Source organism: Quercus suber, unplaced genomic scaffold, assembly GCF_002906115.3.
Source record: "Quercus suber isolate HL8 unplaced genomic scaffold, Cork oak 2.0 scaffold_263, whole genome shotgun sequence".
Lineage (NCBI taxonomy): Eukaryota > Viridiplantae > Streptophyta > Magnoliopsida > Fagales > Fagaceae > Quercus > Quercus suber.
This window is the reverse complement of record NW_027069719.1, coordinates 248,466-265,755: the sequence shown is the minus strand read 5'-3', so window position 1 is coordinate 265,755 and position 17,290 is coordinate 248,466. Positions and strand designations below refer to the sequence as shown.

General features: G+C 35.6%; 2 protein-coding genes across 2 annotated transcripts; both read left to right on the top strand.

The window, feature by feature from the left end:
* Nucleotides 1-8,172: 8,172 nt before the first annotated feature.
* Nucleotides 8,173-12,540, top strand: LOC112038797 (DNA-directed RNA polymerases IV and V subunit 4). Its single transcript, XM_065781318.1, has 11 exons — nucleotides 8,173-8,378; nucleotides 8,608-8,634; nucleotides 9,443-9,538; nucleotides 9,659-9,727; nucleotides 9,888-9,989; nucleotides 10,236-10,347; nucleotides 10,433-10,510; nucleotides 10,669-10,702; nucleotides 10,777-10,845; nucleotides 11,618-12,154; nucleotides 12,268-12,540. Exons 2-10 carry the CDS (start codon nucleotides 8,622-8,624, stop codon nucleotides 12,152-12,154), a joined length of 1,110 nt encoding a protein of 369 aa, XP_065637390.1. The 5' UTR covers nucleotides 8,173-8,378; nucleotides 8,608-8,621; the 3' UTR covers nucleotides 12,268-12,540.
* Nucleotides 12,541-14,000: 1,460 nt separating this feature from the next.
* LOC112038798 (uncharacterized protein At4g26485) lies at nucleotides 14,001-16,065 on the top strand. The gene is made up of 3 exons (XM_024071654.2): nucleotides 14,001-14,355; nucleotides 14,484-14,682; nucleotides 15,485-16,065. The coding sequence occupies exons 1-3, from the start codon at nucleotides 14,106-14,108 to the stop codon at nucleotides 15,765-15,767; spliced, it is 732 nt and encodes a 243-aa protein (XP_023927422.1). The 5' UTR covers nucleotides 14,001-14,105; the 3' UTR covers nucleotides 15,768-16,065.
* Nucleotides 16,066-17,290: the final 1,225 nt, after the last annotated feature.

Genomic DNA, 17,290 nt, shown 5'->3' with positions numbered 1-17,290 from the left:
GCTACTTAATAGACAAAAATGCTCATGTGCATTTGCACATGGGCTTCATCCATGTCAGTAGCCTTTATCTTATTTTATTTTTTCCTTCTATGTGTTTCATCTAGTTGCTCTGTTTACCTTTTCTTTTTCTTTTTCTTTTTTCCTTCATCCATTTGCACATACACAATTTTTTTGCTAAATGAATATGTTACTTTTTTGTTTTATTTAATGAGGAAATAATTGAGTGATTTTTTTTTTTTTTGAGTTGTTTGTCACTTTTTTGTTTTTATTGGGCATCATTTTTTAACAAGAATATACGAGTAAATTTATGCAAACTCATTTTTTCCATCCCTTCATTTTTTCACTTCCAAGTTTCAACCAAACAAAAAGGAGGGAAATTAAGATATTTTATATCCTCCCACTATTTTCTATTCTCCCACTTTTCTACCCTTCCATTGGTTCTACAATGCCATACCATGCATGCATTGCTAGGAAGGCCATGACTCCATAAGCTTGTACCTTCATCTACCTATCAACAACGTGTCAAGGGCAAAGCTCAATCAAAAGTCATCTAACCCCCCCCCCCCCAACCAATTCTATCCCATTTGATTGGTTAAAACATATTTTATGGAAGCAACCTTTTATGATTAAACGGTGCCAATCAAAAAGGATTCAACCTCGAAGCCAATTAGGAATCCATTATCTTGCTAGGAATACATAAAAGAAGACAATAAAATCAATTTGTGACAACTTTTAGAATAGTAGAAAAAACATGAAAGGAACACGAAAACGCTACATGGGACACACCAATGGTGCACGTCCAACTATACCTAATAGTCACATAATTTACTATGCCTAAATTTGTTTTTCTTACAACAAGAAGGGGGATTCAAATCCAAGATCTCTTTATGTATGAATATAATATTAAATACCATAAAACAAAACTATTCTTATAATAACCTTGTTAAGTTTTTTTTTTTTTTAATGGGGAGATTCTCTTCTTCTTCCTTTTTAAGAAGGAAAACCGGAAACATTCTTATTAATCATAGGAAAGTTTGGCTAAATCATCCTGCAAAACAAAAAAAGAAAGTGATGGAATATCCTCCATTCACATAGCATAGTCTTATCACATAGTCACTCTTCTAAATTTATATAATTTAATATCAACCATAAACAACTTTTTATTTTTTACCACGGGGAGTGTATGGACGTGGTTTAAAATCCAAGTAATTTTGGGCCTCGAATGAAAATAGGCCCAATATGAACTGGCCCATTATGGTGACTGACTTCTCCAAAGGAATCAAACCTTGGACCACGAACTTAGTCGAACACATTTCTCTAGGAAGATCAGAGAACGAGTCGAGGATGAGATACTTGCCAAGCTCCCAATGATGAGATGCTTCTAGGAAATGCATAATTGTCAAAAGGAAGCCTATTGAAGCTTCTTGATATAGCAACAGTCACCTCTGCATTAATGAGACTCATTTGCTTGGCACAATCACATTTATTGATGAATGACCGGCTTGAATTGTGCTGAAGCCTGAAGGTCCCAAATGTCTCCACTCATCATGAAAACGGGGAAGTAAGAGCCTGATGGGACAAGAAGCCTTCTAGCTGTACTGGGACAACACATTTCAGAGAAGAAACCAAGGAAAATATAAGGGAGGATAAGGCCAAAGAAGAGGGACACACAGAAATTAGAGAGAGAATTGTAGAGGGAAAAAAGAGAATCTTAAAACATCTTCAAGAGCCTGTTCTTAAGAAAATAATAGCATTGTGTACAGTGTTTCCTTGTGCATGAATAACACAATCTCATCTATGTAAATTTACGCAAAATTTTGTTCTTGTTCTAATCTCCCATTGTGGATCATTAGCAACCCCACCTAACAAATAAATTATGTCTTTGTTGAGGTGCAATTTTTCATGTTCTAATTTCATTTGTCCACTCACCAAAAATAAACATGCAAGCCCCATAAATTATTTTGGACCTCACAAATACTTTCCACATATTACCCAACTTAGGTTCACACAAATATTTCTCATACCATTACCAAAATTGGGTCACAGAATTATACTATCTCTATAAAAGCCCAAAACTCATCTATTTTGTTGGCAAAACCCAAAAAGCCCAACAAAACCCTTTACAAAGCGCATTGCTACACATCACTTTTTATAAAGCCCATTGCTACACGACACTCTTTACAAAGCCCGTTACAAAGCCTGTTGCTATACAATACTCTTACAAAGCCCGTTACTACATGGAAATATTTTTCACAAAATCTCAAAATATTTACAAAAAGCCCAAATGCTATTTTGGCAACATTTTTACAAAAACCCCACATGCTATTTTGGCAACTTTTACAAAAAACCCAATACTATTTTGACAACTTTTACAAAATATCTAATATTATTTTGACAACATTTTACGAAAAAACTTGATACTATTTTGGCAACCTTTTACAAAAAGCCCAATATTATTTTGGAAACATTTTACAAAAAAACCCAAATGCCACTTCAACAACATTTTATCAAAAACCCAAAACTATTGGGCAAACAATTAGTCTATCAAAGTCCAAATATTATTTCGCAAAAGTATTATATTATGCTCAAATCCCAAAATTAACCTTTGGCAATGATGATACATAGAAAATCAATAGTCTGAATGCTCCGAGTTTCAATGGGCTAGTAGTTGCTTGGAAGGCTTGAAAAGAAAGAAACATAAGATCAAATGTGATCGGGGCGAACCGGCCAAGAACCCTCTGATGCTTAAGTTAGTTTTTTCTCTAGGACTCAAGAATTCTAGCTTTAGGAGTGGTGGAAACTTACTTTCATTTGATGTGAATGAGTCTTTATATATGAATTTTGGAGTGGTTACTTGTTTAGTAACTTCCTCAACATGGATGGAAGTTAGAAAGTTCAAATTTAACTCCCACAACTGCTATGGAAGTTAGAAGAGTTAGACTTATCTTCCACAACTACTATAAAAGTTAAGAACTTAGTGGGAAGTTATAGCAATGAACAAGGATTTTGCTCATACTTTGGAATAGTAGAACATGGTCTGAATTATAAGTTCTTGAACATAAATTTATTCTGAAAGTTTCTAAGTGTTGGGAGGTTGTCCATGTGCTTCCATGATGATGACCTTCTTATGCTGGACGACTTGCTTAAATTGGGACAACTTTCCTGGACTTGGACGACACTATGGACAAATTGGAGATAGTTCAATTTTTAGTTCACTATCAAGCAATAGCATATTTTGATATACTAAATTCCCTAGCAAATATGCTAACTCATGGGAAACATAAGTTATTTATGACATATTACCTATCTCTTAAAACTATTTCTTCTACAAAATTTATGGGAATTATACTTATTTTTTTCATAAGAAATGGCAACTATAAAAGCCCATGTATATTACAAACTCATGGCAAGACTATTTATTTTGTAGGGATGTGCAAGTCCAAGAAGCCCAATAACAAGGCCTAGCCGAAACAGTCCAGCCCATATGCCAAATCTCAGCAACTAAAGCTCATGTGGGTGACTAAAATGATTAAGCCGGTCACAATTCAAATTTTAGCACAACTAGACTAACAATTGGGACCCACTACAATCACCTTTAACTTGTCAAGTCAGCACTACCAGACTAACAGCTGGAACCTACTGCAATCACCTTCAACTTGTCAAATCAATTCAGAGGGACACATGTCAAGTTGATTTTAAACCCTTTCTTGGCAAGCTGATTTCTGATGATGATTGACAAGCCATAAAGCTTTGCTAATGTGTGAAGACTGAAGTCAGCCACTTTCCTTCTGTTCTCCAACAAATTTAGTCAAGGAACAAAAGGCAACCATAACCAGACCTTGGAAGCTTCTGGAATCACTGATGAATAGCTCACTACCTTGCCAAAATATTTACTTTTTGGTTCATGAACTAAGCACCATTTTCGACCAAATCCTAGGATGGATTTTTTGAAGATTTGTTGCTAATTGTGATAGATTTTGACTGAGATTCGTTATTAAATACCACCTTAAACTCAGTTATAAATAGAGCCCCTCATTAGCACACCAAAGCACACCAATAAGGAAGAACAAATAAACTTCTCTATTTTCTCTCCTTCTAATCATCTTCTTAAGCTTTTAATGAAGTTCTAAGCTTCTTAGTTTTTAGTTTCCAAAATAGAAACTAAGCTCTTCAACCCTTAACTCATAAATGCCCTTCATATCGCTACCTATAAACACTTATCCAACCCTCAGCAGAAAGTTCCAGTAGCATTGCTAAATACTCCCTCACTACTCATAACTACCAAAATGACTCTCACTACTCATTATATATACTATCTTCATGAGCATACCCTAGCATAATAGTGATTTTGCTGTGCTAGCTGGAATCTCTACCTCTCCTTTCATCTCACACTAAACTTTTTCCATTATTTGCTATAATGGAGTCTATGATGTTTGTTTATTTATTTACTATTGAAGGCTATAATTTAATTGTGACTAGAGTTTTTCCTTCATATTGTTAAATTGGAGGACCTTTTCTTGATGGATGCTATGGATGATGATTTTGGAGATGTAAACTTTCTCCTTAATTTATGAAATAACTAATGGCTTAAGGTTTATTCGGTTTTGTCTTATTTTTTTGCTGAAATATTTTACCGTTGGAACATTTTACTGCTAGAATATTTTACTGCTGGGATGTTTCTTTATTGCAGTGGGCTTTTCCATTTGTGCTGACTTGTTTGTTGTAAGAAATGTCTTGGGCCTTCCTATAATCCTTGCCGGGCCTAACCTAGGTCAAATCATAAAAAAATGCGAATCTCTCAAAAGTTTCACCAATAGCTTTTGGGCTGTGCTTCAAGCCCATTGTCGAGTTACGATTTGGCCCCCAATCCAACAACAAACACATTTGTCGGAGGGAAAATTTTTTCACCCCCAAAAAATTTTCTAGCAGTAAAATGTGCAAACGGTAACATATTTCAGTAGTACAATAAGATAGAACTGAATAAACCTCCAACTGTTAGTTATTTCATAAATTAAGAAGAGTGCTTACATCTCCAAAATCATCATCCATAGGATCCATCGAGAAAAATTCCTCCAATATGATAATATGAGGGGAAAACTCTATAGTAACAAATACATTATAGCCTTCAATGGTAAAGGAATAAACAAACACTATGGAGTCCATTATAACAAATAATGAAGAAAACTTAATGTGAGATGAAGGGAGAGAGAGAGATTCCAACTAGGGCAACAAGATCACTATCATACTAGGATATGCTCATAGATATAGTGTATGTGGTGAGTAGTGAGAGTCATTTTGGTAGTTATGAGTGGTGTTGATTCTTTCCTTTTCCAACAAAGAAGTAAGGTCAGATAATGTAACAAATTTAGGAGGAGAGACATTTTGCTTTCCAGATGGAGGATTTCCAGTAGCTAACCCTCTCTCTTGCTGTGTTCTAGGATCTGGACCTTCAGGTGATGGCTGAAGTAAGCCTCTCTCAAGACTCTCATAGATTCAGCAAGTTTGGACTGAGCTTGTTGCATCCCTTGTATCGTTTCCAGGAGGAAAGAGAATCATTGGTCAGAACTCTCTTGGTTGACTTCAGGTTGGTCAGGTTGTTCATCTTTTACAACTGGGTTGTGATGGCTTTGTGCCACTAGATGGTTGTTGTTTTGAGTCCCTTTTTGCTGGCTATTCTATAGCCTATGGGGCATGGTGAATCCTTGTCTTTAGTAGGCTCCCCAGTGGAGTCGCCAAAATAGCATTTATGTTTTTTGTAAAATGTTGCCAAAATAGCATTTGGGGTTTTTTGTACATATTTTGAGATTTTGTGAAAAATATTGTTGTGTAACAATGGGCTTTGTAAAGAGTGTTGTGTAGCAACGAGTTTTGTAAGAGTATTGTAACAACGAGCTTTGTAAGAGTATTGTATAACAACTAGTTTTGTAAAGAGTCCAGAGTAGCAACGATTTTTGTAAAGAGTGTCGTGTAGCCACGGGCTTTGTAAAGAGTGTTGTGTAACAACGGGCTTTGTAAAGGGTTTTGTTTGGGTTTTGTTTGGGTTTTTTGGGTTTTGCCCACAAAATAGATGAGTTTTGGGCTTTTATAGAGATTGTATAATTTTGTGGCCCAATTTTGGTAATGGTATGAGAAGTATTTGTGTGGGCCCAAGTTGGGTAATATGTGGGAAGTATTTGTGAGGGCCCAAAATAATTTATGGCGCTTGCATGGGTATTTTTGGTAAGTGGGCAAATGAAATTAGGACATAAAAACTTGTACCTCAACAGTCTTTAAGAGGTACACCAAGCTTTTTTGACCCCACAAGAAGTGTTCAAAAATCTTCAAATACCATACTATTCCCCTAGAATATCAACCATAAACCACTCATTTAATACAAAAATTTTAGAAACATTGTCAATTTTTTGTTGTCAATGTATCATGATGGGCCTAAGTGAGGCAACAATAGGAATTTTATGTACATATTAGATTTACCTTCATCAGGCGTCGACAAGTAGTTCAGAAGTAGTCTCCTCCAATCCAAGACAATGTGAAGACAAACTTTGATGAGGCATGGTTTACAAAATCTAATGATGCCTATATTGGAGTGGTCATCCACAACTCAGAAGGTGAAGTAATGGTTGCTATGTCAGAGAAGATCTTGATGCCTCCATCAGTTGAGATTTTAGAGCTGCTGGCAGCAAGGTGTGCAGTGGTTTTTACTGTCGAAATATGTTTTCACCAAGTAGTCATTGAGGGGGACGTTGAGTTTGTCATTAAGTCTTTGCACAGTGGTGGTATGGAATTTTCACAAGGTGGTCACATTATAAAAGACATTTTGTCTTATGAAAACTCTTTTAAGAGTTTATCGTCCTCTCATGTTGTTAAGCAAGGTAATGCTGTAACTCATGCCATAACCTAGAGAGCAAAACTTTCTTTTCCTTTTCAAGCTTGGATGTAGTTTGTTCCTCCTGATGTATTTTCTTTTTTAAGTAGGGACTTTCCCACTTCATGATTAATAAAGCAACATAACATTTCTTCTCAAAAAAAATGTACATATTAGATTTCCCATTTAAATTCAAACACATCCTTATATTAACAGTTAACAGATAAGACACATATAATATTCTTCAGTAAAAATTAAATTCAAAACTACAAAATATTTAAATTCAATTAAGAAATGTACTTGTAGGGTCTGTTTTTGTTGCCCAAGCCCAAAAGATATGGGTCAAAGGCCCAACGAACTCAGAACAATGAATTTGTAGAGAGTGGATCGAAGGTTTAGGCGCTGGCCGGCGTTCACGAAACATGAACTCCTTTCTTTCTTTGAAAAATACTTAGAACAATTTACAACTGGGGGATGCTCCTCGGACCATGGCCGAGGAGGCTTTCCCTTCCCCCTCTCTCCTCCCAAAAACCTCCCTTTACATTTTGCTCACATTTCTTATATATCCCTCTCTTCTTCTTCCTGTTGGTCATCTATTGGCCTTCCCCCTGACCGTCTATCCCATCAAAGGTCATATCCGTGCTCAAGTGGTTCACCCTGATCGATGTTGCCCTGTCAAGGGGTTACATCCTCATTAATGCGGCCAGAAGGGTTAGGTGAGCGTATTCAATGCCGAGGTGACAGTTCGCCCAGGGTTCTTCGTACTGAGATCTCGGACGACCGAGGATAGGGTCATCCTCGGACCCATCATGCGTCCTCGGCGTGGGTCATTTAGGCCTGGGTTGAAGTGGGCCGAGGTTACCTGATTTTCTGGCCCCACAGTACTTTTTATTAAAAAAAAAAGTGCTACTTTCACAACAAATCCAACATAATAAAATGTTATTGGTTATAATTTAAAACTATAACTGAGATTACTTCTTTGTCTACCAAACCCTTTAGAATTTATTGTAAAAATGTTATTAACATATTATTTAAAAAAAAAAAAAATCTAATCCTAGAATACTGCAACTAAAATTTATCCCTTTTTTTTTTTTTTTTTTTTTTTTTTTTCTTTTTTGATAACAACTAAAATTTATTCTTATTCAAATTCAAATGATGTGAGTGTGTGAGGGTGTATGCGAAAATTTGTGTGCAGGTATCAACATTTCGAAACGGAGCGGATTTTGCTCCGGGACATGTGAGGTCCACTCAGAGTATAAATATCCTCAAAGAGTCTCAAATGCCCTTGGCGTCAAGGCAGAACGTCATCTTTATACTCTGGGCAGTATCGTCATCATGGCACAGGACGATCAATTATACAACGCGCAAAACAGTGAAAAAACAAAAGCCAAAAAAAGCGTCGAAATAGAAAACTGCTACTGTTGCTGAGTGCTCTGTATCTCCCATTCGGCCATTCCTCTCCTCCATTTTGACCGATCACTCTTTGCCACTGTCTCTGCTTTGCTCTCTTTCCCAGGTACCTTGTTCTTGTTCCTGGTTCATGGTTTTGTCTTTGATTTTCATTTATTTTTCTGGGTGTGTTTGTTCTTTTACTTTAGGCCATTTTTGGGTCTTTGAAGAGTTTTCATGTAAAAAGTAAAGTAAAAGCTATTGTTGTTGTTTGGGGAAAAGGGTTTGTTTTTGTATGTGGGTTTTTTGTGTTATGCATGTACATTGTTTTAAAGTAGTAAGTTTTGTGATTGCAGATATACAAGTAGCCATGGAGAAAGGAGGTAAAGGGTTTTCTGCTTCTATGTATCTCCACCATTGTCTGCTTTCAAATAAAACTCTTTCTTTCTTGTATTTTCCTTCTATTAATCACTGTACTTTTCATGGGCTATTTTTTATTTTTCATTAGGGGTATCTGAAGATGTTGTATTTTTTATTTTTGTGTTTGCTTTTAAATAGGTATTTTGCGTGTCAAACTTAAAATCCCACCTCAAAAAAGATGTCAAAAAATATAATAAAGACCTCATTTTTATGTTGGTTAACAGATGGACCATATTGGAAGAGCACGTTGACATTGTTATAGTAGTTGATAATGTAAATTTGAAGGTTGTAAAAAAATCAAGGGACTGATTTAGAAGCAATTCCAAATTTAGAAGGTGTATACAGTATAGTGCCTAGAAAATCTCTGCCTGGTCATGGCATGCAGATATGATCCTTTCAAATGTTGTTTAGGCAAATGTTGGTAGTCCATGTTGGGAATTTTTATTTTTGGATGAGTAAAGAGTAATTGTATTTGTAAGAACACAATAGTTTTACATTGATTTGGGATAGCAGTTTAACCGTTTAAGTATACAGGTTATATACCCCAGTTGGAAAATTTTATTTTTAAGTGAGATTATGATCACAAATTTAATGATGTCTTGTTTGGAGTTTGTTTGATTTGGTTTCCTCGCTTTTCTTCTCTACTATATCTCAGTTCTCTTAAATTTGTGTTATTGCCCAAATGGTATTGGTAGGAGCGCTGAACCTTTGTTTAGAACTTACAATGTTTTGAATACACTCTTTTTTTGATGTGTAAATTCATGGGTGTAGCACCCTTGAGATCAAAGGGAAAGGAAGATAAGTTGAAAGGGAAGGATGACAGCTCAACAAAAAAGAGTGCAAGGAAAGTTCAGTTCAATTTTGAAGGTTAATGTTTTCTTCTCTTCCTTTAGCGAATATACTTATCTTCTTAATCTTGAATGGTTAGTTGAGGGAAACTTATCCATATTCTTTAATCCTCTCTAATGGGTGGTCTTGCTTTTATAGGTTCACCTGAATATAAAACTAGTTCTTTACCAAAATCTTTAGGGAAGGATGACACTCCGTTTCCAAAAGGTCCAATTTTCTTTATTGTTTTGTTTGGTTATTGCCTGTTTGTGTTGATTTTACCTTTCTCTGCACAATCTATGATTGATTACCTCATTTGTTGATTTCCCTTGAATGAGCTTCTCTTCTTGTTGTTCTTTTTATTTTTATTTTTTAAATAAATTTTCAGGCTATTCAGGCAAAGGAGGGGGAAAAGGAGACAAAATTGCTAATGGTGGAAAGAGCACAGTCTTTAAAGAACCACAACCGCTGGAGCTTAAAGTTGAGCAGGGTGGGTACTTGGAATTATGGTTTTGGTTTAAAGGCATTATATTTATTATTTTATTGAGATGAGGAAAAATTTGGCCTCTTTATGTGTTTGAATGTTTTATTTGTTAATACTGTAGATTTTATGGTTGTATACCATGGATTTTTTCTGGTTTTGGAGAACTTATTTCTAGACTTATCTCTTAAGTGGGGGATGTCCTTTGAATTTTGTTAACTCCATGTTGTTACTTATCTATGTTGGCATATGCAGATCTACCAGAGAATGTCAAATGCATGATGGATTGTGAGGCTTTTGATATTTTACAAGGAATCCAGGATCAGCTGCCCATATTATCAAAAGATCCAGAATTTAGACTCCCTGTGTGAGGGACAAATTTTATGATAGTTTTATTGAATAGAAATTTAATACATATATATTAAGTGTTATAACATGTTGTTTGTTTCCAGACCATTTGACAAGGGACTGCAGTATGCCAAAAGGGGTGTCCATTATGCAAATCCCCAGGCTGTTAGACAAGTTCTTGAGTATCCTTGAACTTCATTATAAGCAATTTTTTTTTTCAATAATTTTTTCGTTCTTTAGATTTGCTTTGTGCGTGCGTGTGTGTGTTGACTGATCACTGCTTCCTTTGTGGCATTTATTTATATCACCCATCAGCTGTTGATTTCTTAACCAGAATAAGGGGTCTCACAAAATATGGTGTCTCCAATAGTGAGGTTTAAATCTCAACCTGAGTCACTTAAATCTTAAAAGCCTTGCAGCACTCTTATTTTAAGCTTTTGGACTGCAGATATGCGTGATTGCCAATGTTTGTCCAGAGTCTGATGAGGAAGTTTTTTCTCTGGTCCCATCCTTGAAGGTATGAGATGCATGGGTTTGTGATTGCCTGCCATGCTGGTGTTGCTTGCTATTTGATTTCTAGTTCTATGCTTGGGAAAGGTTGTTTATGTTTGATAAGTAAACAAGTAGAAAATAGGCAGAAATTGTGCTTGCTCTATATAACTGCAGAGGTAAAGATGATATCTGTTGAGCCACTGATATTTTGTAAATAAGTATGAATAAGCCAAATTGGTGCTCAGTATTAATGACCATAGATGCGGATCTGATGCTTGCTGTGCCACCCTTTATTTTAAATGTGAAGGCATAAGACAAAATGTCAGTATTTCCCGACTTTGGGGATTAATATTCATGCCATTCCCTTAATCCCTTTTGAATGACTAATGAGTGAAAATTTTCAGTTGATAATGTTGTTGTCATAATATAAATGTGTGTTATGCAATTCAGCAACTCACAATTCAATTGTTAGTTCCCTAGGGAAGCATCTGGTATTGCAATCGAAACACGTACCGGTTTTCTACTGCTATGCTGTTTACTCTCTATTTTTATTTTTATTTTTTTAAAATTTTTTATAAAGCTTCATTCAGGCTTTTTTATTTTTGGGGTGGGGAGGAACTATATACCCAATTTATAGTGCTACATTTAACAACTCAAGAGACTTTGTGTAACCAACCTGGTTTATGGTTATGTTCACTTGTGTTGTGGTTTTAAAGCTACTATTTGAGGTGACAACTTGCTGTAGTTGCTTCTTATTTCAGTCATTAGAAGATGATTCACTATATTTTTCCTCACAGGCTAAGAGAAGCAAGCTTAGGGAGCCCCTCAAAGGTATATTAAGTGAGCTAGCAAAGCTTAAAGAGTGTGCTAACTTAGAAAGTCAACACAAGCAGGAAAGTCTACACAAGTGGGGAGATCAACACAATGTGGAAGATCAACACATGAAGGAAAGTCAACACGAGGGGGAAGATCAACACTTGGAGGAAAGTCAACACATGGGGAAAGATCAAGACATGGAGGAAAGTCAACGCAAGGGGGAAGATCAACACTTGGAGGAAATTCAACACAAGGGGGAAGATCAACACATGGAGGAAGGTCAACACAAGGGGGAAGATCAACACTTGGAGGAAAGTCAACACAAGGGAAAAGATCAAAACTTGGTGGAAAGTCAACACAAGGGGGAAGATCAAAACATGGAGGAAAGTCAACACAAGGGGGAAGATGAACACATGGAGGGTCAAAACAAGGGGGAAGATAAACACTTGGAGGAAGAAGATCAACACAAGGAGGAAAGTGCACATCAGGATTCCTACCTGACATCTAGTAAAGCTTAAGTAAAGCCCACACAATTGACATTCTTTGTTAAATTTTCATTTAGCTGCTTAAGCTGTGATGTTTTTTAGCTGCCATTCGCTATAGGGTACTTATTGGAATAAATTTGGTGCAGGTAATGCTGTGAGCCTGGGAGTTGTGGATGGCTAATGTGATTGAGTTAGCTTTGCAGAGCTTAGAAGACCAGCGAAGTACCTGCTATCCCATCTGTAACATGCACTCTTAGTCTTGGTACATGTACAACTTTTTCCCCCCATTTTAACTTAGAGATGAAATGGGAATCCTTTCTTATGTAAGTATTATACTCTAGTGACAAGCTTATCCATGTGATTTGTTCTTCAAAACTGTTCATTGAAAGGTTTGTCATAAATGTGGTAGCTTTGTGGTATGTTTTTTCTGACATAATATGAGCCAGCTAGTAGCAAGCCAAACTGAACCTAGGAATCTGTTCATTGAAAGGTTTGTCATAAATGTGGTAGCTTTGTGGTATGTTTTTTCTGACATAATATGAGCCAGCTAGTAGCAAGCCAAACTGAACCTAGGAGGTGAAGGGTTTCTGGCCTTCTAGGTTTCTTATTGGCTGTGTGCCAATGCGTTCACAAAATGGGATTTCCCTCCCTCCCAGTAGCTGTTTTATGGTTTCGCAAAAAACACACAATCCTATCTCATGTAAGAAAGTGGACTGCACATGCAAAAGTTATGTTGTTAATTGACTTAATTCTAGTGACCTTATGCTTTCTTACCTGGTTAGAATTTTTACTGGTGATTATTTTAGAGATTTGCCTTGAAACATTGACATGCTCTTGGATGAAAAAGTTCTACATTTGGTAGATGTCTACAATTAGAGCATGGTTTGTGCGGAGGATTACAGGCTAAAAGAGAAACACCACCTGAAAAATATGATCAGGTAGGATCAACAAGTTTTAGGCTTTTAGCTCGATGCACTTCTTCCCATGAAAATGAGTGGAGGATAAGGTAGTGGGTTAGCAATTAGAAAAGGGTTTTGTAAATAGATGTGGTTATAATTTATGACGCTTGAAAAAAGCTGTATAATGTTTTCTAAATAAATTTTGTTCCGAATGTCAACAGATTTTTTATTTTTATTTTTTTATTCTAAATAGTCATATAACAATATTGTCATTTACAACATGAAAGATTCTTGGTTTGTGATTTTTATGGTTTTACACTGCTAGCTTCCATTCTAAGGACGAAATTCTGTCCAAAAGCTATTGTTTTTTCATATCAAGCTCCGAAAAATGTAAGAAAATGTTTTCCACAAAAACGAACCCTACGTAAGTTTGGGATCTCTAGACGTAACTTTGGCCTAGGCATTTATCAAATTGAACCCCAAAAAAATTAACACAAAAATAATTAACAATCTAAAAGTAGAGAATGCATTAGAATTATGATTAAGGGTTTAAATTCAACATTTTTTTAACAATTTAAACTTTAGAAAAATTAATAATTTATCATGATATTAACCATTAAGTGTTTAAATTTACAGTTTTCTAACCATTTAAATTTTTTGGATAAATAATAAATTATCATGGTATCGAGGAAAAAGGTTCGGAAGATTTCTGAGTTCAAATTCTTTTAAATTTTTGGAATAATAAAAATTAATTTATCAAAAATACAAACAAGGACAAGGAAAGAAAAGAAAAGAAAAGAAAAGATACAATAAGGTATTGTCAAGGTTTTTGTAGCTTCTTTTAGTATTTCAAACAAAGATGTATAGTTTAAATCTTTATTTCTCCGAGCTATGTATTTAGCAACCAATAAATACAGTGACGCTTGTCATGCAAGCAGTACCCCAGGTCCCCAGGAAGCAATATCTCATTACTTTGATGACTTTTGGACTTTTGCTTTTGTTACGAGCACAAACAAAAAAAGAGAAAAAAAGAAAAATACTCTCTGGACCTACCAAAAGTCTTTCGTCTGGTCACCTCCACTGTGATGGGAAACGAAGAAGAACACCAAGAGGAAGTTAAGGAATCAAAAGAAGACCATGATGATGATGACAACAGTGACACAGAAGATGAAGATGAAGATGAAGAAGAAGAAGAAGCTGAGATATGGAAGAAACACTACTCATCGAAGCAAAGAATATTGTTGGTTGGAGAAGGAGACTTGTCTTTCTCTCTGTGCTTAGCCAGAGCTTTTGGCTCTGCCCGCAACATAGTTGCCACTTCTCTCGATACCCAAGGTACGTAAAAAAAACATTTTTGGACATTTTATGAAATGGGTTTTGGATAAATAGTCATTTTATGTGAGTATTGATTACTACTTTTTACTTTTGTTGTTGTGCATGATGATGATGATGATGATGATCAGAGGAAATAGCAAGGAAGTACAGTAATGGTATAGGGAATGTTAGGGAGCTGGAAGAGAGAGGTTGCTTAGTATTGTATAAAGTTGATGCAAAGCAGATGAGCCAGCACTACTTCCTCAAGACTCAGAGATTTGATAGGATCGTCTACAATTTACCTCATGTTGGATTTCTCTATCGTGAGAGTAGCTACTGCCAGATCCAGTTATGTTATGTTTCCCTTATATTCCTTTTCTATTCTCCCCTCTCCTTTTTTTTATTAAATTTTTCATCTATATTTTATTTCCTTAGTTTTATAGACTATATGATAGTATCTATTAGGTGAATAGAGTTTATTTCCTTAGTGTTAACCTATAGGATTGTCATCTATTAACTAGTTTGATCTCTTATTCCTCTCCCTTGGGATAAAAATAATTGAGGTGGTTTCTTGTGTAACAATTGCATACATCATTCCTCTCATGTGGAGTGGGATAAATCCAAAAATTCACTTATCAAAACATAGGATTGTTATGTATTAGCAATACTTCACCAAAGAAGGATGACATAGACACAAAACTAGGAGACCAAGTCCAAGAAGGAATGAAAGAGTCTTTTTATTATGCCCACATTTAACAAAATATATTCAGAACAATACCTTTGATGATGATTTCATTTACAACTCTTTCGGTAGCTGCATTGGGCACACTAGTTGTAATGCAACATCTAATATTGTTAACAAGCTTCCAAAATGAAATAAGTGATTTTGATAAACACATCATATAAGAAAAGAAATCTCAATACATTTTGCAAAACCAAAGTATAAAGACATACGGGTAGAATTCAGCAAAACCAAACCTTTCTTTCTCTTCAAACTTCTTCTGTTTGAATGCACATTTAATAGTTTTCATGATGCTAATGACGATGATGTACACATGTAGATTTTGTTTTTGAAGTACTCTAAGTTGAATTTTTGGTTGACAGAATGAAAAAAACATAAACTGATGCGATTTTAATGGCACTGAAATAGGTTGAACAAGAGATTGGTAAAGGGATTTTTGAAGAATGCTAAAGTTCTCCTACAGAAAGAAGGGGAGATTCATGTGACACACAAGGAGGGTGACCCTTACAACAAATGGGATTTAGTTAGGAAAGCAGAGAAGATAGGCCTCGTTTCGCATGATGTTGTGCCCTTCTGCAAGGATGATTATCCTGGTTATTGCAATAAGAGAGCCCATGGTAGCTCTTCCGATCTTCAGTTCCACCTTGGGGATTGCAGTACTTATAAGTTCCGGTTCAATCACTCCCCTTAGTTTGTTTAGAATGGCTTGTTAAAATTGTACATTTTATTGAATCACGTCTGCAACATCAGAAACTTGGACGATGCATAAGTGTCAATGTTCTCTTCAAGGACTTGTTTAGTACCAATGTTTATGAACATTAGAGGATGCCTTTCAATGGAAACTGAGCTTTTCTGATGCTCAGTTTCACCTTGGGGATTCCAGTACTTATAAGTTCTGGTTCAATCACTCCCCTTAGTTTGTTTAGAATGGCTTGTTAAAAATGTACATTTTATTGGATCGTGAGGCTTGGACTTTTTAGAAGTGTTAATGTTCTCTTTGTGGACTCGTCACTTATTTAGAAATAATGTTTGTGAATATTAGGATTTTCCCCTCAATGGAATTGAAAGAGTGAATTGTTCTTTCGGTTGAAACTTGAAACCACAAATCATTATTTTGGAGGAATCAATCAACGATTTTTAAGCCATCTCAAAACTGATGGTATAATAATAATTATTTATAGAATTATGTGCAAAGAGCGATGATCCAGGATATGTGCATTGTGATAAGAACATTTGCTATACCTACCACCTTTCATATATTTGCCCTTGTTGAGGGATGAATATTATATTGTGTGGTGTACTTCCTTCACAACTTTGAATGGAGAACATGGAACTTGTCCCTAAGAGCACTAGCAATAGTAGTGCTAAATAGCTATATAACTATTTTTAGCACTACTAAATATCAAAATGTACTCTGCAATAGTAAAGCTAAAGTTATATTTTTTTTGCTCCACAGCTGCAGTGCACATCTACTTTTGGCTGCGCACTATAACTGAAAGGTAAATTTTTTATTTTTATTTATTTTACATTCACACTGCTTTTGTCTCTCTCCTCACTGCCTCACTGCCTCCGTTTTTCTCTCCGTGTCCACCACGCGTTCACGCTACTTTTGGTTGTGGTTGCTTTCACACTACATCTTTGAATGGTCCAATGAACCTTAAAAATAGATGCACTAGCGTGCACCTTGCTCATCCAGCAAATGTGCATTCAGCTTTTATTTGCTTTTGACATCTTTATCTCTCAAAAAAAGAAAGAACAAAAAGACATCTTTATTTGCTGGATGAGCTGTTTTAATTATTTGCTTTCATTTGTTTTAAAACGTCTGGGATTGACATTAGTGGCCATGTTTAGTTACAATAGTATAAGGTGCATATAAAGAAAGTCCTAATGCTTTGTCAGTTCTCACTTTTTATGTGATGTGCAAATCAATAATCTCATGCTTTACATGAGGCAAGAACTTGGTTACTCTAGTGCCCTTCCTGGCTTTCTGTCAAGTGACTTTGAATCATCAAAAGAAGAAGGTTTGGATGATTACTTTTATCTGGCTGAAGATGAAAGAATGTTGTGAATTTTTGTGGAAGACCAATTAGTTTAATATTTAGAAAATGTTTAGTTACACAATTAGTCCTCAACCAAATGGGGGATTTTGAGATACAAGGTAAACAAGAATGCATATTTTCATTAATTGCCTGACTGCTAGAGCAATTTGATTTG